The sequence below is a fragment of the Passer domesticus genome, chromosome 8 (assembly GCF_036417665.1).
Source record: "Passer domesticus isolate bPasDom1 chromosome 8, bPasDom1.hap1, whole genome shotgun sequence".
Lineage (NCBI taxonomy): Eukaryota > Metazoa > Chordata > Aves > Passeriformes > Passeridae > Passer > Passer domesticus.
The window spans coordinates 24,399,298-24,426,878 of NC_087481.1; the positions used below are offsets into that span (position 1 = coordinate 24,399,298).

The following is a 27,581-nucleotide window of genomic DNA, read 5'->3' on the forward strand; positions in this document are numbered from 1 at the left end:
ACCCTGTTTTCTTTATGTCAGTCAACGTGAATTAGGAAAACAGATTGACTTGGGAAAATGTAGCATTCAGTCATGGTCTGGGCAGGTAGCCTGGTCCACCCTGACTGTAAAGGAGGAGAAAGCTGGTTCATGCTTTTTGGGGTAGTTGCTCTGCCAGCACAAGGGTTGGTGCTGGCTGCTCTTGGGATGAGGGTCAGTCCCTCAAGATAAGAATTTGTTGTGCTTGGAGGAGACAAGGGCAGATGAGTTGTGTAAATCAGGTAACTGGGGAAGAGCTCAATTTGAGATGTACCAAGGAGCTTTGATATTCACAGTTTCTGTAAGACCTAATTCTTCACCATGTAGTAATTAAAAATCTTCACTAATAGTATTTTGAGTGGTGTGGTAGCCATGGTTGTTGAAGCTGGCGTAAGCACTTCCATCCTGCTTTCTGTTTTCAGATACTTAAAATTTCAAAACACCTATCAGGATGAAATTTTCCAGGCTTAATCTTTGCCTGAAGGTTCTTCCCTCCACCTCCCCCTTCTTTTAGCTGACTTTGAGATAAGGTGATTCAGTTAATGGTGGTGGGGTTGTTTTTTTTTTTTTTGCCTTTTCTTGTTTTTAAGAAAAGGCAAACTCCCTGAAGAAATTAAGTTCTTTAAACAGCATAGATGCAGAATTAGAGAAGCATGTGATGAGCTAGGTTGTTTTGTTTGGTTTGCTTGCTTTTTTGTATTCAAATATATCTGGAGTGTTCTGGTGGATGGGGTTTTTCTTTGATGAGCCTTTAGAAATTACTTGGTATATTTTTACTTTTTAGCATTCCTCCTGTGAAGGTCAGTGCTTGGCTGCACTGCACATAGGTTAAAGTAAGCCCATGCTCCTGCCTGGCTGAAGGGAGGATACTTGCACATGTGGTGTGAGTCTTCACAATTGATTTTTGGTTCAGGTTGTTTGTCTGAGGCTTAATCTGGTTTGTGGTTTAGGTTTAGTTCCTTGCCACAGTTCTTTTTTTTAATTTTTTTTTATTTTCCCCCTAATTGTTCTAATAGAGCTTTCTCCAAACTGGGAGGAGGTTTTCTTGTGGTATCTTTTTCTCTGTGTGACTCACTGTGTAGGCTCCAAGGTGCATGAAGTCATTGCACAATGCTAACCATGGCCATCTCCTGCTGGATTCATGGAGTGTCCCTATTTCACAGCAGCCTGCATCTCCTTATGCATTGGGGGTGGCTGCTCTGCCTCATCCTCTAAACACAGAGGTGGCCTTCCGGAGCCAGCAAGGACAGAAATTTAGGATGAAGTCCTTGGTCTGCTCAGCATCATCCTGTGTTGCTGATGAGTGAGTAAAGGACTGTGCTTTGTGTGCCTTTGTCTGTCAGACTGAGGTGGCATCCTGCAGTGCCTGTCCCACATTCGAATGCTACTGGAAAGTATTACCTTAGCCAAAGTTTAATATATGTGGATGAAATATGTCCAGTTGCTTAAGAATGGCATAGTCCTGTAACATAAAGCAGAAAACCTCTGTGGAGGAGAATGGAGTCGGGAGGCCTCTGTGTTTGAAGTAACTCATGGTACCGAGATGGCAGATGAGAAGTTTCGGTTTTATTTCTTACCCAAAGCCAAATGTGTATTCAAGGATTAAAGAGGGGGGAAAGGGAAAATTAAAGCTGATTCTCCCCTCCTAACCCATTTCCCTTCTTTTCATATACAAAGTGTTGTACAGAGCAATGAGTAGATGCAGGGAACTAGGCCAGATTGGAAAGCAGGTTGGCTTTGGTGCAGCTGGGAAGGACATGCAGATAATATGACATGCTTTTGCACCTGAGTGTCAGATTTTTTTAATGTCTGTCTTCTCTGGTGTCTCTTGCTTCTTCCTCTAGAGCATTTGCTGCCAGAAGATGAGGTGGTTTTGAATTCTAAATTGTGCAACTGAGCTTGTGTGACAGCTTAGTCACATTGTGGCCTTTATTGCCTGGGACCTGCATGCTATTGAGTGGCTCTTATGGAAACCTCCAGATCTGTTTCTCCTAAGGGCAAATGCCAAGGCACTTTTTAAGAGATACCTAAACACTGAAACAAAATGTACTTAAGTACATCTGACTGTAGTGAAGCCAGGTGACTAGTGAAACTAGTGACTGCTAGCTGTGTCATTTTTTTCTCTATAGTGCTCTGTTCGTTCAGGGGTCACTTGCCGTTTTTCACAACACCATAAAAATCCTGCCATCATTTTTTTTACGAGGACACGTAGTCTAATATCTTTCTTTTTCCCCTGCCATCTTCCAACAAGAATCAAGTTATGTAACAGAATCTTGATTGTCAGTCTCTAGAATGAAAATTTGATTTATGTTTTTTTTTCTCATTTGTGTAAACCTATTTGGGGGGGGGTTGGGATTTTTTTGTTGATTAGGGGGCTGTTGGTTTTGATTTTGGTTTTTTCTGGATGCATTCTGACAGTATGGGGTTAAATTTCCTAATTACTTTGTAGGTAGAATTCTCATTATAATTGTTTGGAATTTTGAGAGGAGACAGGACTAAAAGATTTAGCCTTTGATTAGCTTTTTTAGCAGTATTTGTTGGGGATTATAGCAGTCAGTGGAATTGTTCCAGATTTATTACCATGAATGAACAAAACTTAAGCAACTGGCCTTAAAACCAGCTTTCAGCTTTGCACATGGATTAGGAGAGATAAGTTGCCTCAAGTAACAGCTTCAGGATGCACTGATGTGATCTAGGGCAGTTCCCTGCAAAACCTCCTACTGCCCCTTTTACATCCCAGGGATGCCTGTGCTCCCCTGCCAAGGATGGCAGGTCTCGCCTCATTTGGCTTTCAGAAGAAAGCACTCAAGTAAATGTGTTCCTCTCCAAGATGATAGAAAACTGACAGGTTATTATACTGCCCCATAAGGTTTATGTTTTATAATCCTGTTGAGTCCACATAGATGTTTTGGAAATCTAATTAATTGCATGTTGTGAAATATGACCAATGTGGTAGAGCCATTTGTTGTCCTTAAGGAGCAGCATGAGATGGTTTGCAACTGCTGCAGATATCAACAGTCCTTGCCAGTGCTTTAAATGGAAAAGGGAAGGTAAAATATTTCCTAGTGTTACAGGAAAAAAAAAACTTGAAAACCAACCTTGCAGATACCTAATATTCTGATGCTAACTGTGGAAGAGGAAACAAAGAAATAGCCATGTCATTTATAGGACAGGTTATTTAAAATGTCAAGACAGTTTTTAGCTAGCAGTTAAGGTGGTTTTGGCAGACTAGCATTCAAGACTGGGGGTTTTTTAAGGGAAGCAGAGATCTCTTGCTGACAGCCATTTTGCCTGAGAGTAAGATCACCTCACAGGTCAGGTACTCAAAGTCACAGACAAATATAACTCAAGTGAAGCATCCACCCCTACCCCCCAAAAAAATTTCCTTTGGGGGTCTATTCAGATCTCTTCTGAAAAACCTAAAGTCACTCCAGTGACAATATTGAAACAGAATGGATTAAAGTGTTGCTGTTTTTGTGACCCTGTATTGTCATCTCTGAGTCAGACAAAGCCTTTGCCATCCTTTATAATGCAGCATTTAAAGCCAGGCAATTTCCTCCTAATATCACCATTCTTCTTTTAGCAAAAAAAAAAAAAAAAAAAAGGGAAGTCTTGAACCACTCTGTTCAAAGCCTCTATAATTTTAGCCCTGAAGAGAAGCAATGCTTTGGCATTGGTAGTTTTCTACGTTCTTGCCAGACAGGTGTGTTTCTCTGTATTAAAAAAATTTTTAAAAAAGGACAAAACCAACCAGAGAATTCCAGGATGATCTTGCCTCTTCAGTCCTGAAGCAATTTTGCAATTTTCAAATTGTACAATCGCAGAATGGTTTGAGTGGGAAGGGACCTTAAAGATCAACTCATTCCAAGTGCTTGCCATGGGCAGGGACACCTCCCATTAGTCCAAGTTGCTGCAAGCCCCATCCAGCCTGGGGATGGGGCTTCCAGGGATGGGGCAGCCACAGCTGCTCTGGGCACCCTGTGCCAGTGCCTCACCTTCCTCATAGGGAACAACTTCTTTTTAGTGTCTGATGTGAGCTTGGCCTCCTTCACCTTGAAGCTATTCCCCCATTCCCAGCCCTGTCCAAATGCATGTAATACATACTATCATGTCATTGTAGAATGATCAAAAAAGTTACCAAATTGTTGGAAATTAAGCTTCTGATTGATAAATTTGATAGTCATGCTTCCTGAACTTCCACAGTAACAGCTACTACTGGTGTAAGCAAACAATATGAGCAAAGCATCATTCACATTCAGTATTCTCAAAAATCCAGTCCGTTTCCACTGCAGACCTCCTGTATTCTCTGGTTATTCCGCTTCTGTTTTAGGCTGATAAAGAGAAAAGACTTTATCACTTCCGTGCCCCTCTTGATTCACACATTGCTGTGTTGCCTGACCTTTGTTGATGGCTTGCTTTCTGCCTTGGTCTCCTGGCTATAGGCTCTGAAAGTAGCTCACATTTATTCTGCTGCCACTGTTGTGTGGCTCCTCCTGTAGCTGATGGCTGCAGATGTGCTTGCTCCTTGCTTGCAGCAGGTTTTGCAGCCCTCCAGGCCCTCCTTTGGAAGGAGTATCCCGGTCTCTGTCACAACCCCAAGACACTGGGCAGGATTTTTGCAGGCTGCCAACAACTATTTCATGGACCTGCTGGTGTGATGCCCTTTTTGATTCATGGAGTGACTCCTAATGGCCACGTCCCCCTTCCCCCATGTGCCTCCAGAGAAAGGTAGGGGGAGAAGGGTGCTTGGATTACCTTCCTTTCAGTGGTGTATTTCTTTTACTATTTCACTGTCTGACCCAACTTTTATGGAGAGCTTCTGTGGGAGCTGTTCAGGTCTCTTCTGTGACCTTTGAAGCCTCACCCACGGCTATAAACAACTGCAGGTGTCTGCTTGGTGTCTCCAGGCTGGATGTGTTCCTGTGTAAAATTTATTCAGCTTGTTCATTGTGTGTTTGGTGGGCACTGTTTTCTGTGCTGCCCTCAGAAGTGTGTTTAGCCCTGTCTTGTGCAGCGCTGCTGGCTCTGAATGGTATTTGTGTGTGTGAAGAAGCCTGCTGTCTCAGTAATCATGTTCGTCTGATATGCAATATGAAGATGTGATAGAAGATAATCACATCACGTTTACATAAGATACTTGCTTTGTATGTTGTAGTACACAGGATCAGTTAGCTTGCTACAGCTGAATAAATAAGAGACAGGCTTCAAAATGCTTTAAATAAGCTACTCAAAAAGAGTTTGGGGAGTTGCTGTTAGCCTTGGTGGGTGCTGTGGCCACTGGGCAGCCTGCCCAGGGCAGTGACCAAACAGCTGGCCAGAACCAGGCTGGCTGCCAGCGTGCTGCTTTGGGGAGCAGCAGCCTGGTGGCCCCACACAGGGGCCAGGTGAGCTGCCTGTGCTTGGGGCAGTGCTCCTGGGCTGCATTAGCAAAACTCTCCCACCTTCAGCAGGGCTCAGAGCAGGCTGTGGGCAGTGATCTCGGTGAGATCACCCTGTTGGCTTCAAGGTGGGGTTTGAGGTCACAGGAGGGAGTGGTGATGCCAGGAACCTGGTTGCTCTCTTCTTTCCTTTTCTATTTCCTTTAGAAGCCAAATGCCCTTTCTTTTACTTCCATTTGAGGTCAGGATTTTAGACATCATCCCCATACTTTTTGTTCTTCCTTTTCTTGGCCTCTTCCCATCAATGAGAGGTGCAGAAGGCCTGAGGAATGATGATGAAGGGAAGGTGCTTCCCTGCTGGAGAATATAGAACCTCTGGCTCTGCCTGTTTCCATTTTAAGGGCCCTTGTCTACCCACATGATCTATTCATACAGCTAAATAAAGCTTCTAAAGCCTTCTATAGGTACTTAAATAGCACTATGTGCTTAAAAATATGTACTCGTGAGAATTTCTCTACTTTAAAAAAGCCCGCCTTGAAAGAAATTGGTTTGCAGCATGAGAAATTTGTTGTATCTTTTGAGGTGATTCAGTTTGTTTGGGGAGTTGGGCGACCTGTGCATTGCAGTTGTGACTGGGGACAAAAGCTTGAGATAGATGTGTGGTGGTTTTTTGAAGGTAAATTAAGTCTTAGTGATGAAGCACAGACATCTGCCTTGCATAAAGCAGGATGTAGGCAGACAGTGTGGAATTAAGGGTTGAATGTAACACATTGTGCTGTGAAGGTATTCTGGAAGATAACACTGGGAAAGACCATTCTTCCCTAGTGCAGTTCCCCTGTAAAATCACAGATTGATCTGATCAATCACAGATTGATCTGATTGGAGCTACTTACTTATCCCATTTTATATGGAAATTTACCACGATGAGCTACCAGTGGGTGATGAAAGAATGATAGATGCCCTGGTGATGATATATTGAGTACACACAAAAAATAAACTCAGCTTTGTTCTTTTGTGCCTGAATGTCCTTACACTGATAAATATTAACTTCTTACCCAGGAGAAGGGTATTGGTTAATGAACTGTTAATAAAATTGAGAAAACTAAAACTTTATAGTACTGACATAAAATAGTAAATATGTGATGTTGCCTGGTCATTTGAGTTCAATTTACTTATTTGTGTTACAGGCCTTTAGGCAAGCTTTTGATTTTGTAGTATACTAATTTTTTAAAAGTATTTGTGCTAGTTGAACATAATACCCAGTACTGCTAATTCTGATTCTACCTCTGTATTTTTAAATTTTAAAAATGGTCAGCTGAAAATATGTGCACCGTTTTTTAATTAGAAGTATATTAATGCTGTTTTGTATCTTTTTCTGTTTCAGAGTTGACATTGTATGAGCACAGAAAGCAGCAATGGGAGTATGCAGTTTTCTACTGAAGAGGTCTCTCAAGAGCTCATGATTTTTTTTCCATCTCTCCTCTTAACACTCCTCCTGCTCTGCAGACATGGCTCACCATGCGAGGCCTTCCAGATCAGCCAAAAAAGAAGAGTTAGGCAAAAGGAAAACTAACCAGAGCAAAAAGAAATCTAGCCAAGTGAGAAAGAAAACCACAAAGGCTTCCACAAAAGCTGTTAGTTCTGGAAAAGGTAAAAAGCCAGTGCAAGAAAAAGATGTTAAGAAAAAACAGCAAGAAAAGAAACCAATCATGAGCTCTTCAGGTAGACTTCTCAGGAGCAGTGTAACCAGAACCTTGTCTGGAGCATCTTGGGTGAGTTTGGAGAAAGCTGACAATATCCTCTTTCACAACCAGGATTCCTTCAGCATCAATGGCTTCACAATGGCTCTCCGTAACCGATCCTTCTCCAGAAGATTTTCCCAAACTCCAATAATTGCAAAGCCCAGGAAAGCTGCAGCTCAGAAAAGGCTAGAAACAAAGGAAAAACATGAACAAGAAGCCCTGGCAGTAGTAGAAGAGAAAAATGATGAAACAGATGAAATAACTTTGAAACAAGATTTAGCTCAAAAAGAGTTGGCTGCTCTGCCTGGAGAAGGCTATCTGTGTGGTGCAGGGGAAGAGCCTGTTATCCCATGTGCCAGTCGGGATGAGGAGGCAGAAATATCTGAAACCGATGACTGCATTCCAAACAGTCAGGAAACTGATGATGGTACAGAAGCTTCAGAGCTGAAATCTAAGCATGAAGGTCTGCCCTGTGAGCAGATACCCAGTGATCTTGATACAGGTAGTTTGGCTGAAGCATTTGTTGAAGATGCTGCATTGGTGCTTCCATCTTCTCCTTCTGACTCTGGAATTGCCTCTGAATCAAACTCGAAGGTGCATGCAGAGGCTCCCTTCAATGTGGTGCCTAACAGTACAGACCCTGACTCCAGCTCTGTTGATACCTCAAGCCTCAGCTCAGCAGTACTGATAGAGTCAGTCACACTTGCCAAATTCCACATTGGAGCAGGGTTGGACATGGTGCTACCTAGGAAAGAACAAAACTTGGATTCTGCATCTCTAGTTACCTCTGAGTTTAACTCACAAGAACATTTATTAGAAGATGCAAGGTCACTGGCAGCTTCCTGCTTGAAGGCAGGCTGGGATTTGGGATCTGAGAATAAAGACATTGGTTCAAATTCCAGTTCTGTAGCTGCCTCTGAATCAAATTTGCTTTTACATTTTGAAGGTGCAAGCTCACTTGCAGAATACCCCATGAAACTGGTTGTGGATTTTGTACCCATTCACAGAGAACTTGATTCAAATTCAGATTTGAGCTTTACAAAAGAGAATTCAGAATTTGACACAAAGAACATATTTAGAGTATGTGAACCAGTCTCCAATACCTCTTTAAACAATATTGAAGTAGAGGACATTGAACAGCTTGTTAAATGTATTGATGCAGAGACATTAATTTTGAATTCAGGGTATGTCCCCACTTTATCTTCAGATTTAGAAAAAAGCACAGTTGATAAAATCTCTGCTGAAAGCTCTGGACAATTCTCTGCAGGTTTTGTTTCAGAGTTGCCTTCATGCATGGAAATCTCTGCTCTTGCCTCAGAAAAAGCCATAAATGCAGATTTGCCAGCTGACTCAAGACTGCAGCATAATGATTATTCATCACAGCTGGGAAGTGTCGGAGTAAGCTTGAATTTGGTTCAGGACAACGTGAGCAACAGCACTGAAGCAGTTGAGGCCTCAGGGCCATACTCTCTTAAAAATCCAGCTGGTGATTGCCCTCTTCCATATTCATCTCTGCTCCCTATGCTGGAGAAGAAGAAACGAAGGCGTTGTGGAGTGTGTGAGCCCTGTCTGCGGAAAACCAACTGTGAGGAATGCAGCTGCTGCAGGAAGCGCAAAACGAGCCACCGGATATGTAAGAAGAGAAAATGTGAAGAACTGAAAAAGCCACCGCCACCAGTCACGCTACCTTTTGAGGTAAGACAACAAAGTTGCAAATTAAGTCACTCTTACGAGTCTTGAGGTGCATCTTAAAATTCTGCAAAGGGAAGTGCTGGCCACATTACAGCTTCAGAGAGTTCAGGGTGGCTGTTGGTGTGAACAGGTTGTGCAGTAACTTCCTCTTGTCAACTGCAGAACTGTAGGTTAGAGTGAGCTGGAGTTAGTCTTGTTCCTGTTAAATAAATCAAAGGTGAATATGGCTTTAACTCTCTGTCCCAGGGTATATTGGCCAAAAGAATGGATTAACTGGAGTGCATAAAGAAATGAGGAAGATTTGGGCGCAGAATGTGGGGAGGAGGGAGATTGAGGGTAGTCTTAGGAGACTGTGAATTACAAGGGAGAGTGTTAGTATTTTAAAATACTGAAGGCTAAAAGCAAAGGAAGGCATATTTTCTGCTCTTTGGTTCAGTTAAGGTGATTTACTTGTGATGACAGATTTGGTGGAAATCAATTTATAAACCTCATGACCAAGTTGTAGCTGCATTTTCGCCTTTCGCATCTCTCTGCCTTTCTAATTGTCTATTCTTCTGTTTCTCTCATTTCACTTCTCTTTCCTCTCTCCCTTTGTCCTTTACCACATTCTCCAGACATACTTTTTTTTTCTGTGTTTCTTATTAATTTTTTGACCCATCAGCCTTTTATAACCCAGGTCATAACTTTTGGAACAAAGAGGAGGGGAAAAGACAGTCTATATGCCCATGTGATAACAGCACTGACCTTCTGAGGGATTTCAGTTTCAAGATCAGGCTTTAAATCAGGTAAGTAGGGAGTTGAACAGAGATTTCCCACATCCCAACTGAATTCCCTGACCTCTGAGCTGCAGTGAGACTCTGCAGTGCTAGGTTCTGCTGGGAGTGTTTTCTTCACAGGATCCAGTAGTACCTGAACCACAGAGGGGGGAGAGGCTGTCTTGGTAGTTAAATCACTGGGACATGTGCCTTGGGATGTGGGAAACTGAGGTTCAAGTCTCTGCACACCAGTGTGAGCTCTGAGAGGAGCAGAGAATGCACCTGCAAAACCTTTCTCCAGAGCAGTTTCATGAAAGTGGTGTGTTCTTACAGCAGGTAGGAATTCCTGTGGAGGTCTCAGGAGAGCTCCTCTTGGCACTGCCCTGTCCTGTGCTTACCAGGCTTGGCAGAGAAGTCCCTTCTGGTTTGCAGGTGGGCAAGCAGAAAGCAGAGTCCTGTAGCAGTGAGGGATATGGTATATTCCCCTTTGTGGGGGAAGTATGTTTTAAGACATGATGTTTAGGGAAGTAGGCTCAAACAGTTTGACTCAGAATTCATTCAAAAACCTCTTTCTGTTTCAGCTGCTCCTTAATGCTCTTAAAAAATAAGTGAGGAGAGGGACAGCTGTAATGCAACTCTAAAATAGATATTAAAACAATAATGGTGGTAGAGAGTTATCATGACCTTTTACAGCAAAAGAGTAGTGACATTGTCCTTCTGTATATTTAGTCAGTGGGATTGAAGAGAAGTTCATGGGAGAGGATTTGTAGAGTTGAGGTAGGAAGTGATCTAAAAGCCATGTTTTAAGAATGGTTTTGGCAGGGTCAGTGAAAGGAAGTACTCCAGCTTTTCTGTCAACCTTTGTTTTCCAGGCTAAACATACTACTTTCCTTGTTGCTCAGCCTGACCTACTCCTTGCAGATTAGCTTTGCCCTTCACCTTTGTCCTCTCTGGGCACTCCTTTTACTTTCTTTATGAGAGATTTCTTGTTTTTATTCTTTTCTTTGGCAGCTTTTATTTTGGTGTGTTTTTATTTCATTAGAGTGGCCACATTCTGTATGATACATTCAGAGCTGCACCAGAAGCCTCCTTCATTTCTTGATAAATTTTGTATGAAATTTCAGGGTGCTGCATGGAGGAAATGAAGCATTCCTGACATTTAAGAACATGTCAGGTATTTTCTTTTAAAATTGTATTTGAATGAAATCTGGTGCCTTTTCAGATATTCCTAGAAAGAGGTTTTGCTTCATTTGCTTCATTTTCAATCTCTAGAAACTGTGCTCTGAGGAAATGAGAAAGTATTTCTACAATGTTATATCAGCTCTTTCAAGGTATTGAGATAGGGAAGCTGTTGGGGGATGGGGAATGCTATCACTCAGCTTAGCAGCTATCCTTTAGATAAGATTGCAGGGAATTCCATTGTTTTCCCAGACTGGTAGTACTGGGACTTCTGTGGCAGTAATGTGTTTCAAATAGGAAGTAGCTGAGGAAAACCCAAAACTGTAGGTCTCTGTCCATGGTATGGAAAGTGAATATAAATAATTAAAAGAAATGAGGTTGGCTTCAGTGTGTTCCTTGTTCAGAAGAGTCATGCTTCTTTCTCTCATGTTGGTGGAATGTAAGCATTTTTGGAGGTGATTCAGTGGGAGGAGGGGTAGGGGGATAGAGCAGGAGCATATTTTAAATGTTGGTGTTTTGCCTTAAAGGGATTATCTCTCCCCATTCTAACTAAAAAATGCAGAAGTCCCAGTGAAGTCAGTCAGAGCTGTGTGCATTAAATGGCTGTATAGCTACTGTGGGGGTTGGCAGTCCATTCCTGCTGCTTAGGAAAGAAAAAGTGTTGGTTTTCTTTAGGAACTGACGTGGATTTACAGTTACAGGAGTAAGGCCTGGCTGGTAGAAGCCATCAATGTAAACTGAAGTGCATATTCCAGCACCCATGCCCACGTGTGCACAAGCACTCAGCCCTTGGAGAATATCAGTTCCATGTTTGGAGCTGGCAATAGTTAGGTTACTGTTATTTCCATTAATTCACACATAATCCAGATAAAGATTTGAAAACTATATTGGACTTGAAAAATACCATTTAATAATAACAGCCACATAAACATTAAGTGATATTGTACCTTCCTGAATGTAATGGGTTTTGCAGGGATGTGACGTCCTGAAAGTCTGGATATAAGGCATTGTGGGCTCTAGTTCCCAGCCCCTGTGTGAAGCAGTATTGTTGCATATATTGCTCCTCTTCCTGAGGAATTTATACTGTGCCTCTTTGCTTTGGAGCTGGTAAAGAAGAATCCTAAAACATATAAGGGAAAACATTTTCTTGCTTATTGAATTTTTTGAAAGGGTAGCGGAGTAAATAAAATGTAAGCTTTCATAAGAAGAGGAAAAAGGATTTATCTTGGGTTACTGTTCCTCTCAGAATGAACAATGCAGGAGTACTTCACAGTGAAGAGTTTGAGACGCTTACCCACACAGGATTATGATGCTGCCACATTTTTCTCTTGTCCTTAAAGACTGCTGTTTTTGAAACAGTATTGCAGTTACTGAGGGCTATTTTGCAGCTATTTTGTTCCAAAAAGCAGATTTAATTCCAAGAAGTGGTCTGCTTTGCTGTGACAGTGTCAGGGCTGTCTTCATGATTTGCAGTATGGCATGAGGATTTTGTAGGCTTCGAAAGTAGCATGTGGAAAGGTGGCTCATGGTTTGTTTTCTTTTCCCCATGCCCGAAGGGTTCCTGTTTTGGCCAAGCAGGTGCTGCAGACGGAGCCTGGAGCTGGCTCTGTGGGCTGATGGGCTCCAGCTCACCAGTGCTCTGCTGGGGCAGCTGCTGCCCTGGCCCACGGGGGTGCCAGGCTGAGAGCTCCAGTTCTGGGCTGAACTTGTAGGGCCTCTTGACCCCACAGCTCCCCAAGGCCCATGAGCTTACAGGGCTGCTGCTGAGCTGGCACTGTGGGGACCACTCACCTCTTTCTTGATGCCTTGTGAAGGCTGGCCTAGAGCAGAGACTAGATGGAGCTAAAGAATAAAGCAGGGATTTATTAAAAGGTCTCAGATAGATCCGCCTTGGGCAGCACAATCCAGAATGGCCACAAAATGGACAACAGGTCACAGGGTTTCACACTTGTATAGGTTCTGGTTCATTTGCCTATTGGAGTTAATTGTCCAATTACAGCTCCAGCCCTTGAAGTCCCATCCTTCTTTTTCTCTCTTCAGCCCACGTTGTTTGTGCTCTTGGGCCTGAGATTTGGATCAGTTGTCCTTGGTCCCCAGCTAGAGAAGGATTTTTGTCTCCCTACTCTGAAGAGAGCTCAGCATCCCCTAACATGAAGCCCAGAACTACACTAAAGCAGCACAGAATCTGAAAAATATAAAAGCTAAAACCTGAAGCGTCATTTTGCAGGGCTTGTCAAGACAAAGTGCCCACATTTTAGGGTCCTGGCTAGGCAGGGAACCCTCTTGGATTGAAACCATCTGCTGGAGAGAGCTTTAATTCCTATTAGAACTAAATAGCTAGATTTAGGGGGACCTGTAGTCAACAAACTGGCCAAAAAAATGAGGTCACTGAGTGTTAGTTCACTTGGGTTGCCCAAGGTGTCTCAAGACATTTTATTTAATTGCTGTAATCTGAGTAACATAAAATATTAAATAACAATAAGGGCCTGCTTGTCTGTGGGTTTTTAACACACTGCTGAAAAACCCAGACATGTTGAAAAAGGATGCTGCAATTCAAGTTGGTTGGGAGCTTTCCAGTAAGCCATTCCTTGAATGGAAAATGCTGAATGAACAGGAACTGTTCACAGCTACTATCTGCCTTAATGCAACTATTTTTGGGGCAAGTTTCTCGAGGATTGAGAAATGAAATTTCTTTAAAACTTGAAAAGAGGATGAGAATTACTAGAACATGTTGGTGGTAAGGGCTTTTTGCCTGATGCAGACCAGGGGCTTGAACTTAGGTCTTCCACATCCCATCTGTCTCCTCTTGAATTTTGAAAGTTTTGCTCTGCTTTGGAACAAAATCAAATGCTGAAATCTGGGAGACAAAAAGAAAAAGAAAAAGGAATTCTTGTGTTCCAGCCAGGCCCAGCTATAATCAAGAAATTTAGACTTTGTGGTATTTATTTTACAATAGACTCCAGAAATATTTAAGGCAGTTGAATTTTAAAAAGTGCATATAAAACCACTCCTGAGTAGGATACCTGAGAGCTTTGTGAGGGGATAGCACACAGCAAGAGGAGTTTGCTAGTGTGTGTGATGAGCAGAGCTGCATGCAGCCTTCCCTGGCCCACGGATGCAGGGCAGGGAGTTGGAGTTGTGCAGTTCACTCGAATTTTGCACTGACACTCTGTGGGAGTGTAAAATAATTACAGCTCACAGTACTTGGCCATTTCTGTGTTCCTGGGTGTGGACCATAATGCAGGCTAAATTACAGTGAGACGGATTAGTTTGTGCTCTAGTTATTTTCAGAGGCTGTATTTAACAAGTTGCCTCTTCACTGCTCCTTGTTTTCTGTGTTGGTTCTTAAAGCTTTTACGGGGAAATTATTTGAAGAGGTTTCTTTCCTTCCTTGTGTCTGAGGACCTCTAACATGAGCTTACGAGGAAACCTGAAACTGCTGTCCAATACATGCACCAGTCTGGGGTCTAAATCACAATATGGGGTCTTAGGTTTCTAAGCAAACAAAATACTGTTTCTTTTTTTCTTCTGTATTGTAAAGCATTTAAGTAGCCAAAACTACCAAGAAGAATTGGGTCACTAAGTGTGTGTGATTTCCACTCTCTCATTCTTAATGTGCAAAAACGACCCTTGCAGACGCGGGTATTTGGGGGAAAGAATAAAAATCAGTATTTTAATTTTACCTTATCCTAAATCCTGTTTAATACATCATTCTGATGCAACAAATAAAGAGCTTAGATACAAGGTTGCATCAGACAACAAAAAATGGGTGACGGCTTTCTCTGATTTAATTGCTACCGTGGGGAATGAGTTGTGTGTCCCTGTCTGAGCATTTCTGCTATTTCACTGATTTGGACCAATAAGTGGACAGTAATTACATTACAGTGATTAAAAAAACAGATTGCAGTTTGTAGCTGATGAAGAGGTGTTCTTAGGGGTTTTTATCTCTAGTGAACAAATCCATGACCAGCGTTCTGGTTTAGATGTCAGCTGTGAGTTGTTTCAGGGGAAGCTTGGGTGCGTGCAGTGATCGGCCCGTTGTTGTTGTTGGTTTGTTGTCCCTAGTTAGCGAAGTCTGGGGCCCGGGGGGGCTCGCTGGGACCCCTCAGCCGCCTTCCAGCCGGGTGGACGTTGGGAGCAGGTGTACTTGTGGGGAAACAGCCGGTCTTGATGTTTCTGTGGTGGCCGGTTCCGTGGCAGCCCGTCGGCAGTACTTCGTTCTGCTGGGCGCTGTAGGAGTGGATAAAGCCGGGGGGTCTCTCTCACCCGGCTCTAGAGCGCGGTGGGCGCTGCCCCAGGCTGGGACTCTGAGGGCTGCTGCAGCCGCGTCCCCTCGGCTCGGTGAAGGCAGGCGCTGTGGCTGCGGCCTCCACTGGGGAGCCGCGATTTCCACTCTTTCTGCGGAGCCCCGCCGCGGCCGCGGGTGCCCGGCCGTGGATGATGCCCGGCGTTGTGCCGCCCGGTGTGCGCACGCGTGCGCGGGGGCCGTGTCCTCGCCTGACCCCGTTCTCAGCGCGGCCCCAGCCGAGCCGAGCGGCCCCGGCCCCGCTGCCCGGTGCGGGCGGCCCGCCCCGCCGGGGCCGTGCCCGGGGCGCGGGGCGGCGCCGGCTCCGCGGGCGCGGCGGCTCCGCGCCGGCTCTTGCGGGCGGCCGCGCGGCGCCCCTTTGTTGGGGCGGGAGGCCGCGGGGGGGCGCTGCGCGGCGCTGCGCGCTCCCGCGGCCGCCGCTGCGGCAGGAAGCAAAGATGGCGGGGCAGGGGCGCCGCCGCCGTGAGGGGGAACGCGGGGCGCCCGCCATGTGAGGGGCGCCGCGGGGGCGGCGGACGGGCCGCCGGGAGCCGCCGCCGGCCCGTGCAAGGGCCGCGTGTAAAGCACTCGGGGTACTGCAGAAATACCGCTGTGCCACAATAAAATACGGAGGGGTCTGCCTGCCTTTGTGACCACAACTTATATTCTGCAATTTGATGTTTTTTTTAGGTCCTAACAGAAAACAAAAGGCCTCAGAGGAGGAAGCAAAGAGTTTTAAAGGTAACCGATGATTGCTTTGATATTTATCCCCTCCCGTTTTGAGCAGCATTTTCTTGTCATACAGCCCGGGAAGGCAAAGGGTTAAAGGCTGGGTAGCGGCGCTTTCCAGCTATTAAGCAGATTAGCTAATTTTAAAAGCACAGAACATGTCCTTTCTTTCTTCTTTCTCTCCAGCATTTTGTAGACATATTTGAACCTCCCTGCACAAGTCTGCAGACCAAAAGTTTGCTTTCCCTTGCACTGAACGTTCCCTTTAATTTCTTCTCTTCCTACTTTCATACTTTCAAGTGTAACAGTTAAATGTTTTTAGCATACAGGTTTTATGGCATCTGAAATTTCATGGGGAAAGTCAACGTTAAACTGCAAGCCAAGTTAACAAAAGTGGAATTTTTATACTTACTTTACTGAAGTTTTTATATCCTCTCTTTCTTTAAACTTTAGAATACCTCAACTGAAACTGAAAATCCTGTAAACTTTCAACAACCTTCAGTTTCAGTGGTAACATATTCCTTCCACACTTCTAAGGTGGCTATCTTTCATGATAACAAAAGATTGGTCTTTCAAATGCAAATATCTTAGATTTTATACCAATATACAGACTTGCTACACTCATGGCTAATGTTTTGGGTTGTTTGGCTTTTTTTAAAGTAACAGCTAATATATTAATATTGCTTCTCTCAGTTAATCTTTAGACTGTTTCGGATAGAAATAAGTCATTAATTCTGTTGTTGCAAACTAACATTTTGGAGGATGAATGGAGCAAGTAAGAGGGATGGTTTGGGTTAGATGAAGCTAGTGAAAATGCAAACAAAAAGTATGTTGTTAAACTTACTTTGTTGAACTATTCCAGTTAAATGTAATAAGATAGATTAGTATTGTTTCAGTACACTAAAATTTCAGAAGTTATTTGACATAGTGGATTTTATAAATGCTGACTGGTCTGTAGTGTCGTTTTACTTGAAAACATCCCAATTTCTTAACAGCTGTGTTGTCATTGTTACACATTACAGAAACTTTGGTAAGACAAACCAAACCAAAGATTAAGGAAGGAGCAGATAACCTGTCCAACCTGAAGGGTGTCTGTCTTTTCATGTGGAGCAGTTGTGCAAACCACCTACCTGTGTGCTAACACTAATTGTGTTTTTATAATGCTGGCAAATGTTAGTGGGCTTTTTCTGCATTAAAATATACCCAGAACAACAAAAATACTAATGATTTTAATTATTCATTTTAATCCTGCTGCTCTTTGTAATATACCACATGGGCATAGCTAAAATTTGAAGTACTTGCAAATTCTGTCATTTGTGCTGTTGACAGTAGTATGCAAAATAAGGAGTGTTTGTAGAGGAGTCAGTTTATAATGTGTAATTGGCGTGCTGCCTGTTCTGGCAAAGAGTGGAAAATGCAGTTTTTTGGTCACAGATACCTTGTGTTGGGTGTCTGCCTGCAGTCGTGGCTCATGGTTGGTCTTGAGATTTTCCTCTTGAGTGCATTTTGCCACTGTTTGTGGTTTGATGGCCCAGCAGGTTGCTATGTAATAGTCTGTCATTCCTCTCCTTTCCAACAAGCCTTCTGAAGAGTTTTTTTCCACCCCTGGCTCTTGAATGGAAAGGATTGTCTGGTTCTGTGTGTGTGTTGTATCCATGTCAGCGGTTGGACCTGGGTTGATTTGTAGTTTGACTTTGCAGAACTGATTCTGTGCTATTTCCTCTGAGGTTCTAGGTACTGTTTTTGTGTGCGAGTATTTGTATTTGTTTGGTAGTGCTGGAGTGTATTTCCTAGGAGTTTGTCTCCTTGTATCCACCAAAGAAGGCACAGTACCTCTGAAGGCACCTCATGGAATGCTGCACTGGGGTTGGATGGGTTGGCCTTTGGTTTTGGATGGGAGAAGGGAGGCTGGGCATCTAAGCTACACTGCAGCTCTGTCAGCTGCAGTAAACTTTAAAAAAGCTGCATACTTTGCAGACTTCTTTACTAGGGCATTTTTTTATATGGCTCTAACTTGGTTTCTCCTGTTGGTGGGACACCATGTAAAGTGGTGTTCTATCTGTCAAATTATGACTTCAGTGTTTGATTTTATGATTGGTGGTGGCTGAGGGCATCTGACCAGTGACATTTTCAAAATTCCAACAGGAAGTGCCTTTTTAAATTGTATTTTCTTCAAGTAGTATTCTTAGGCTCCTTAAAGGAGGATTTGTAATACTTTCTTCCAATAATACATGGAGCTTTGGGTTTTTTTCCTAACTCTCATAAGTTTTTATAGATGCACGTTTATTTACTTTTACAGGGTTTGTGTTCTAACTGTGCTGCTGAGGACCAAACCATTCACAAATTCTGTACAGGGGGAAATAAGCAGTGCTTTCCAGTTGCAAATGGGTTGGACAGATATAAACAAGACTAAAAGTGATGCACACTATTACACTGTACCTTTTGTGTACTGTTTGTAGTTTTCTATACCCAAGTCTTAATGCTCCTTTCTGGTTATTGGGTGACTCGTTTAGGAAATTCATCTGTGCCATAAATACTGGATTAGGTTCTCCATGTTTATTTTGAAAGAACATCTGAAATATTCATCACTTCTAGCAAGCAAGTGCTCATTAAAGAAAGAAAGCTTTGTAAGCTCACAGTAATGGATACAAGGGAAGGAATATACTTAGTTTTCCTTAGGGTTTATATTGTGTTATTTTCCCAGTTAAGCAAACACTTCTTTAATTTTATTCCTGGTAATGGAAAACCTATATAGAAGGGATTCATACTTAAAAATTAATTTGCTGCATTTCTAAAGTCAAATTATACATCTGCTTCACTTAACATCATCCTTTTTAGCCACTTACTGGTGTTCTGGCTGAATTTGAGCAGTGCAGTGCACGTCTTCCTAAGGATGGGGAAATGCTTGCAGTCACTTCCAAGGTCTGTATTACCACAGAGCTTAGAAGAATGGGGCAGTTGCACAGGGCCTCGTGTTGTCAGGGAAATCTACCCTGAGCCCGTGCAGGCAGCAGTGAGGATCAGAAGGCAGCTGCTGAAGCTCAATCCGTGGTCTTTCCTGGGGGTTCTGGGGAGCCAGGCTGCCTTTGGGGTGGCTGCAGGTGCTTGTTGTCCTGATGGAGAATAAAGAAACCTGAAACAACAACAGAACAAAAGGAAGAAGAAAGAAAGGGAGGGGAAAAATAGGAAGAGTCTGGGAGAACTCCCGAGTGACATATGCAGTGCTGAGTGAGCTTGTGGCTGCCTGCACAGTCTGTGCTGTGCTGTGTTTCTGCACGAGCACTGCAGCGCTGATCGGGGAGCCAGCAGGCTGACAGTGCCTGCTCACACCCTCTAACATCCCCTCAGCTGAAGGCAAGCCAAAAGCCAGAGATGACTCAGTATCTAGAGCTTTGGGGGTGTTTATAAACATCATACTAGGAACATGAAAGTTTTATTTCCATCGAGGCTGCAAATAACTGATTGAGCACCCTCTTAATTTTTCTTTTCTAGATATACAAAGCATAGTCTTGTAGAAAAGCAACTTTAAAACATTGTGTGCTTGGCAGAACTGCTGTTGCCCTTTTTAATGATGCAGTTTAGTTTTGCAGCTTAAAGAAACTAAAAATACACTTTTTTGATCAAGGTCATGTATGTGTTAACAAGGTTTAGGAAATCAAGTGCTAAATTTCATGATGATGCTTGGAGTGAGCAAGAATTGAACTGATTTTGAACACTTATTGTAGATTATGGTGTATATTTTTAGTGCAGAATATCTGCCAAAATATTTAGCTGGATGAAATTAAATTTTATGACTTTTTTCCCCTTTAAACTGAGATATGAGCAAGTCAGTGGATGGAATTGCACTGCAGTGGAATTTTACGGGGAAAGAAGGAAGAATGGTACAATACAAGTTGGAAAGGATACTGTCCAGAAAGGACTTCTCATATTTGTTGTGTTTTTTTTTTTGAATAGACATTATCACCTTGGAGCATATTCCATCAGTAAATACCAATTAAAATTGCTTTGAGTACTGGTTGAAAGTTTCTACTTATTTTTTATTCCCTGCCTTTTTGCTCCTGTTTTTTTGATAGGTAGACCTTACTTTTGGTATCAGGGCATCCTACACAAACCAGTTAACTTGTATTTTTAAAAGTAAGGTAATTAACTTAGCTGTTACATGAATTTTTTCAACATTTTTTGAAAGAAATGTTTTCTTTTTCGCCTTTTTCGAGCTGAATGTGCATCTGTCTAAATGGGATTGAATCTTTAATTTTTTTGCTTTTGGTAAACTTATGCAACCTCTTGATGTGAGCAGGCATGATTATGGTTGTGATTTACACAGGGCATTTGCCCATGCAGCTTTCCCAGCGCTTCCACATGAATGCACTCATGAACATGTGAAGCACTTGCATGTTGTTTGTACAGTTCAGCCAGTACTGCTCATGTACGTAGATGTTTTTGAGCAGAGCTCTAACAAAGAAAGCCTTTGTAAGTGATCTGTAAATTATTAATCTTTCTCTATTTTCTAATCCTTATTTTTCCAGTTTCTGGTGGAGTGGAAGCCTGTCCCTTGTGAATTCTTTCCTGGGGTGTGCAGAGATGCTGTGCTGCCCTTGCCGCCTGTTCTTGGAGGGCTCCCTTATTCTGTGCAGTTCTCTCTCCCATCCCTCCTCTGGTGTCCCCGTGCCACTCTCCACAGCTCCCCAAAACGCTGAGGGAAGGAAGGCACACTGCCCTGGGGAGGAGACAGGGAGGAGCAGCCTTTTCTGTTTAACTCCTTCGTTGCTGTAGCAGAGCACTTGTGAGCATAGTGCCCCTCCTCAGGGATCGGTGGGGGCTGGGAAGTGCTGAGTGAGGCCAGGCTGAACCTCATGAGCACGGTGGTTTTGGGGAGGGTTGCATGTTTTGAATCGTGATTTATTGTAGATCTTGACTTTATAGTAGATCTCATGATCTGTTTTAGTGTAGGGCCTTCCACTTCATTGTATTTAGAAGTGGAGCTTCAAAAAACTAGAAGATGTGTTTGTGATCAAAAATGTCATAAAATACTCAGTAAAAGCAGCCTAGCTTTTGGGGAGGGAGGAAAATGTGCCTGTGGAGATGAAGGTCAGTTGTGTAGGCATATTGATTGATACATTGTTTAAATGTTTGAATGAAGTATTACAAAATAAACACAGGGTTTCTCTTCCAGGTATGTTGCTTTGTTGGCATTGTTTGCATTCACTACTGCATTATGAGCATTATTCAATACTGGCACTTGCTGTATGTGATGCAGGCATTGAGATGGATAACTGAGATGGCTCTGCCAATTCCAGTAATCTGTTCTCAGTGTATTGCTGGCCATACATTATTGACAGTAATACCTAAAATATCCTTTGAAAATGGGTGCTACCTGTTTAAGATCTGATACCATATTGCTAAGCAAGTTTGTTTATTGCTTTTAGCAATTGATGTGGGAGAAAACCATTGAGAAGCCCTAAACTTACCTGTGTGGCAGCAGACTCTTTACATTTGTGGGTTTTTTTGTTCTTTCTGCCAGGTTTTATGAAGAATTTTGTTTAGTGTTACTGATTATGGAAAAGTTAATTTAACTGATACTATGGCAGCAAACTTTCCCACTGGCATTAGTAGGAGCTTTTGTAGAGACCAAGAGATCTTATTTGTACTAAAATAAATTCTTAATTATAGGATTTCATTGGGGAGGTAAGAAGAATTCATGCTTTCTTTTTAAATGTTAAATGTATGAAACTTAAATGATATAAAGAAAAAGGAAGACAGCATTTAAGCAATTAACAATAATCCCTTTTCATTCATTTATGTAAAATTAATTTATAGACTATTGACAACAAGGCTGTCCTTGTTGTCCTAACAACTTTAATATTAAGCCTTCTAGAATATTAGGATTTCTTGAAGCTGACTTACAATTGAGTGGTTTGTGTCTTGACTGAATTCCTTTCTCTGTGTTTTGTTGGTGCTGTCTGTATTGCATTATAATTTAATCAGTGCCCTGTAGTAAAACGGGGCTCTACATTTAATTTTCCTAAAATAAGGGGTTGGCTGGACTTGTGAATAAGAAGGAAAACTGCTGTGTGTTTATAAATGCAAAGCATTCACTTTTGTGAGACGGTCAAACACCACAGTTGCAGTGCTGCTCCATAACAGCAGTGCTGTTACTCCAGCCTGGGAGTGAAAGCTGCTGCTCCTGTAAAGAGCAAGTGGAAGTTACAGTGCAAATTCTGTAAAATTCTGCCTTGAGCTTTACTTAAACCGTAGGTGTGCAAGCTCTCAGGCAGAAAAGGAAACACAATTTGCCATTTTTTAGGCTTTTCTTTCACATGAGAGTAAGCAAAACAGATGAAAAATCCTGAATAGTGCTGCCTCATAGCCTGGTGCCTTAAGAGATCAGCATGACTATTTTTTTTTTTTTTTTCTGAGTTAAGCTGCTCCTGTCACTGAGTTTTCTGTTTCTGAGGACTATTAGTTGCTCCTTTTTATCTTGTGACCCCTCATCAGCTTTAAAACCAGGCTGGAATGGTGTTGTGTGTCCTGAGCAGTTCTGGTCTGAGAGCTGCTACCAACATGTAGTAACTTGTAAATAATATAATTGGTTGTACAGCAGGTGGTGGGGCACAGACCGTGGTCCTAAATTAAGGAGCTGAATATCTTCCTGGTTAGATTACAGGAACTGTGAAAAGTTATGTTGTTAGTTTGACAGTTTGGAACTTTATTGCACTGTACTTGAAGAGAAATTGTCTCAGTTTGGTTTGCAAGTGGTAAACCCAGGAAAGATCATTATGAACACTTGTTCTTGTGCTGGGAGGTTGTAAGACTGTGTCCTTTTATTTGGCTTAAACAGATTTTTTTTTAAAGATAGCTGAAAGAACTTGAATTTGAAAATGCGCATGGACAAAAAGTGCATCCAAACACCTAACAAGATGCTTAAAAAAAAATTCTTTGCTCTGTCTTGTCGCAAAAATATGCACCATAGTTCAAGGCCAGTCTTCTCCAGGCTTGACTTTAAGTCATTGAGTCTTGTTGTACTTTTGTATACTAGAACAAGGAGCCCTCTGTTATCAGCATTCTTTTCCACATAGACTGAGCAGGAGTTTGTGGCTTTTCAATTTTCTTTCTCTTTGGTAAATTGGAGAGAGTGAACTTGAGTCTTTCACTTCAAGATGTTTCAATCCTTTGTCATTCTTGTGGTCCTTGGAGCCCTCTCCAGCATATCAATGTCTGACTTGAATTGGGGATGCCAGAACAGGATGCTTTATTCTGCCAGCAGGTGCAGAAGTGCCAAGTGCAGGATTGAAAGTACCCACTCTTTTCCTAATTATATTGTTATTTATGCACCCAAGAATCTAAGTAGCCCTTTCAGCCATAAAGCTGTACCAGGAGTTTCTATAGTTACTGTGCAGTTGATGATTGACCATGTTAATGTCCTCCTGGAAGGCACTGCTTTCCAAGGTAGAAACCTGCCTTTTGTACATACAGTCCCATGCCTCCTGCTAAACACAGAATGTCTCTCTAGCTGTAATGAAATGGCTGGCATGCCAGCTTAATTTACGAAGCATCATGTCAGGTCTTTGAGTTATTTGCTCTTTTTTATAAGTATTAATTTACTGCTCTTTCAGATTGTCGCTGAGGAGGTTACACATGACTGTGATTTGCTCCCTGAAGCCCCTCTTATGAGCACTGTGATGATTCTCCATTTGCAGGGAAGGGCCAGGCAGCACTTCCTTAACACTGTGCTGATGGTTTCATAAATGAGTGGACCACAAGGGACATTAGCTGGGGTGGGTAAATTCAGAGGCTGGGTTTCTTTCATCTTTGCTTTTGAGCTAAAGTGCACTGGGAGGAAGTTCTCTTAGGGAATACATATTGTTGCAGATTGTATCATTTTTCTTTTCTGGCTTAATTGAGTGCTATATTTTCCAGAGCTGCCAGGGTCTCTTTGAGTGCTTGGTTTCGATGTTGATGACAAATGATTGAGTAATTCAAAACACCAGTAAAAAACAAACCAAACCAAACCCAAAACCCAAGGAAAACAAAAATGACCAGGCAAGATGCTTGTTTATATTTGCTTCTGTGGCAGAAAAAGTGCTGTAATGTTTGGGGTTTTTCTTTCTTTACAAATCAACTTCTTGGATGCCTGTATAGGAGAATGGGGTGTCCTTCACCCTGTTTTTTCTTGCTCCTGTTTGTAGCTTTTACAAGATAGGTATAGGAGTTGATGGAAAACAATAATTTGAGTTTGTGGCTGAGAGATCCTGTACCCAAATAGACATCCAATAAATACATTTCCATGGAAGCCACCATTTGAAGCCTTTGCAGTCAGAATTAGTATCCTGTAGTTTTTAATTTTGTAGTAAGTGTATCCTTTGGGGTCTGATACTGTAGATCTAAGCAGTCTCACTGAAGCTGTTGCACAGGGTGGGGTGGGAGGACTCTGCTCTGGTAGTGGTGTAGGAGAGAAAAAGAAGAGAACAAAGGTAGGAAGACTTTGAGGCCATAATGTACTAATTCCTCCTGGAAAGAGACAATAAGGAGCTTTTCTGGAGGGGAGGCTGGCTGGTATTTGAAGAATATATAGGATATAAATGTAGATTAAATGGAGATGAGACAGAGCTAAGCTGTAGCATGGAGAATGGTCTTTGCTGTTGTGGCTACAAATATGGAAATAAAAGCAACCAGCAACTAGAGCAGACTTTTCAGCTGCAGTAAGATCCAGTGTGAAATGCTACCTTGCTGTGATGCTCAAGTTGGTGAGTGGGTGGTTTGATACTCAGGGAGGTTGGAAGTGAGTGGGATACCTCCAGGAGAGCCTGTATGTCATACCCCAGGTCAGGTTCCTTTCTCCAGATTTGCAGAACCTCTTGTTCCTCTGACTTTCTGTATAAACCAGCTTCTGTGGTCAACTTGTCGACATAATTTTACCAAGTCCTGTGCTATCCCTCAATGCCCTCTGTGAATGCTGCTGTCTCGAGGAACAAAACACCTTGTACATTCAGCCTGTGTTACATTAACAAAGGGCCCCAATCTGTTTCTGTGCATTATGACTTATAGAAAATGTGCTTTAGCTGAGCCACAGCAGGAATGTGGTACCCTGAGAGACTCCTCCATGCAGTTATGCAGTGTGCTGGGACCTGCTTTATGCCTGTGGTGAGATTGATGGAGAATATTCCCCAGCTTGCAGCTTGGCCCCTACCCTGCTATTCTCTGTTTTGGGAGCCTTCTTGGACACCTGCTCAGACTGCAGCCTTGGGCAGCAACCTATGGCGTGGTGCTGCTGTCTACAGTGTTGGCGGTAGTCAGACATGTCATGTGGTTTGAGATAGAAGTTTATTCTTAGTTGTATTACTGTATCTGCCTTTAATGACAAAAAAATGCAAGAAGAAAATGTAGCTGTATTCGGGAGGTGGCCTATAGCTTCCACAGCATCCCACCTTATATCTGTCTCTGTTCTAACCAGTGCATGATTTCCTACATAGCACTCTCCTACACAGCACTTGGCACAAGCACCTGCTTCTCCACACCTCTGCTCTGTCTCCCTGTTGCCCCTCCTATCCATGTCTTATCTCCTTTTCCCTGTATGTTGGTCCTGTCCAGTGCAAGTCCTCGATTCTGCTGAATTTCTGCATGAATTTGTACTTGTGCTGGGCAGCAGACAGTAGTCAGCAGGAGTAAATGACAGAAGAGCAAACTGCTGCTAGTCAGCTATGTGGTGATTTCTTGCCTCTTGGTGAGGCAATGATACCTGACTGTTGGACCACGAGCCAAACACCTTGTTTGAATGTTAGATTAAATACATTTGTGTTTAATTACATTTACATTTGCATTTTTCCAAACAGTTTTTCTGAAGCAGCACTTACATTGTGGTTTTGGTCCTCTGAGGAGCTGCCAGCTCTGTCCCAGCTTGGAGGGACATGTGGGGCTGGCTGTGTGGCTGCAGACACTGCAGCAGCATCCAGGCTTACCCATGGCACTGCAGCTTGCAGGTGCTTCTCACCCACTCATCCTTTCGTGCTGATGAATGTTGTGACCCTGCAAGAGCTGTCTTTTGGGTCATCCCAGTTTTGGCACAAGCAGGGGGTACGAGTATTGTTTGGTCTGTTGGGCACTGGGCTCACATGGACCTGAGCAGAACCTTACAGGGAGGGCTGGTTAGGGAATTTGGCATTAGTTGTCGTGATACTCATCAAGACTTGCTTGCAGAGGCATTTTATCAGTAGCTGGACAGGGCATCATCTGTTATTTCTTGTTTACGAGAGTAATTGGTCCTGGTGGTGTCCTTTGGTAGAGTGTTTGTTGTTACTTCCTGTGGAGGTTTGAAATGAGACACACAAATCAATGGCCTGCTCACTGCTCAGATATGGGAATATCTTTGGTGTAGCTTAAGCATTACGTTTTTTTGGGAGTTGGTGAATTCTGCATTAGCTCAGGGGCATCGTGTTAAAGAAGTTTTAATAGTAAGTCTGACTTCAGAATGTCAAATGATTTTCTGTAACTGGCTGTTTGTGTGTGCTGGAAGCAGTAGCTCCCAGAGGAATGAATTCTTGTGTGTATGTATATATGAGATAGTGATACAGGCATGGCCACAGCAGGCTCTGTGTTTCCTGTCCTAATGGCACAAACTAGTGCAGAGCCTGAGCTTGAGTGTGGTTGGTTAGTGGCTCCTGTCTCCTGGCAGAGCAGAGCTCTCCTTAATGACAGGGGAAATTACTGGTATTGATCTGCTTTATTCTTCAGCTTTTCACTGCATTTGTGTAAAAGCCTTGAAAAGTGATCAGATCAGACTTCTGTGCTTACCTCCTGTGAATGTTATCACTGTTGCTTGGGGTTGTGATATCCTTGTCTGTACTTTGCACTGGGTTTTTCACATGCAGGTTTAGAACTTGAAGATTAATTGTTCCTAGGTAGAGGGGAAGAGCAAATGAACTCTGTCCCTGGTAGTGTGTCTGCATTTCTCTTTGTGGTGGGAAATAAAAACTTCACATGCTAACAGACTATCCAGTGGCCTTTTCTGTTTGTGAGGGAAAAGAAATGTATCATTTAGTAGACACTGCAGTTCAGTAATAGGAGATAAAGCAACACAGTGCTGGAAAGGCAGAGTTTGATTAAAAAAATAACATCTGATTTAATGACAATATTTTGTCTTCATGTGGAAAAACAGAATATGAACTAACTAACTCGTGCCAGTGATATGATTCATCTGGGGGTTTTTTCTTCCTCATTGCATGTAGGCAGCTTCTAGTAATGTTAGTGGAAAATATGAAGTATGAAGAATTTTTTTTTAAGCAATTCCACCTTTGCTGCTGGGATCACTGGAGTTCTGTAGGGACATGGTGCTGTACCTGTGCAGTACTAGCAGATCAGAGAATATCCTGAGTATTTTTGAGCATAGCAATGCTTTTTGATCAGATAAAGTATTTTATTGAGGAATAGCCTAGTTGGGAGGACTGTGATGACACTTTTATACTGAGTACTGTCTGTGGATTCTGTGTCAGATCTTCTCATCTCTGCTAATTGTGGATGAAGCCTCTTCCTTTCCTATGCCTCTTAGTACTCCCAAATTACCAGACTTAAGTTATTAGTTTCTTCAATGTGGTGAACAGTCCCTATAATGGTGAATGGAATACAAATGTGGTGTTGTGTTGAAAATGTGTAATTGATGGGGAATTAGTTTTCATCTATATAATTTTATGTCTGCAGCCTCCTTATTGTCTGATTAAGTAATTTTTAATAAAAATTTACATGGTTGGGAATCTTCTGGATTGGTAGAGATGTTAGATGTACTTTTGCTTAAGAAAGAAGCAGAATTGTT

At 42.6% G+C, this 27,581-nt stretch overlaps 1 protein-coding gene across 5 annotated transcripts in view; it reads left to right on the forward strand.

The window, feature by feature from the left end:
- The window catches only part of TET1 (tet methylcytosine dioxygenase 1), a 73,208-nt gene that overhangs the window by 2,364 nt on the left and 43,263 nt on the right, over window positions 1-27,581 (forward strand). For 3 of the 5 annotated variants that reach the window (XM_064429688.1, XM_064429687.1, XM_064429690.1), the window contains exons 2-3: window positions 6,781-8,833; window positions 15,740-15,790. In XM_064429688.1, coding sequence (XP_064285758.1) covers window positions 6,905-8,833; window positions 15,740-15,790 — 1,980 coding nt within the window. In that variant the 5' untranslated portion in view covers window positions 6,781-6,904. Of the gene's footprint in view, window positions 1-5,549; window positions 5,638-6,780; window positions 8,834-15,739; window positions 15,791-27,581 lie in introns of those variants that run through there. The other 2 variants (XM_064429689.1, XM_064429691.1) reach the window with 2 other exon arrangements.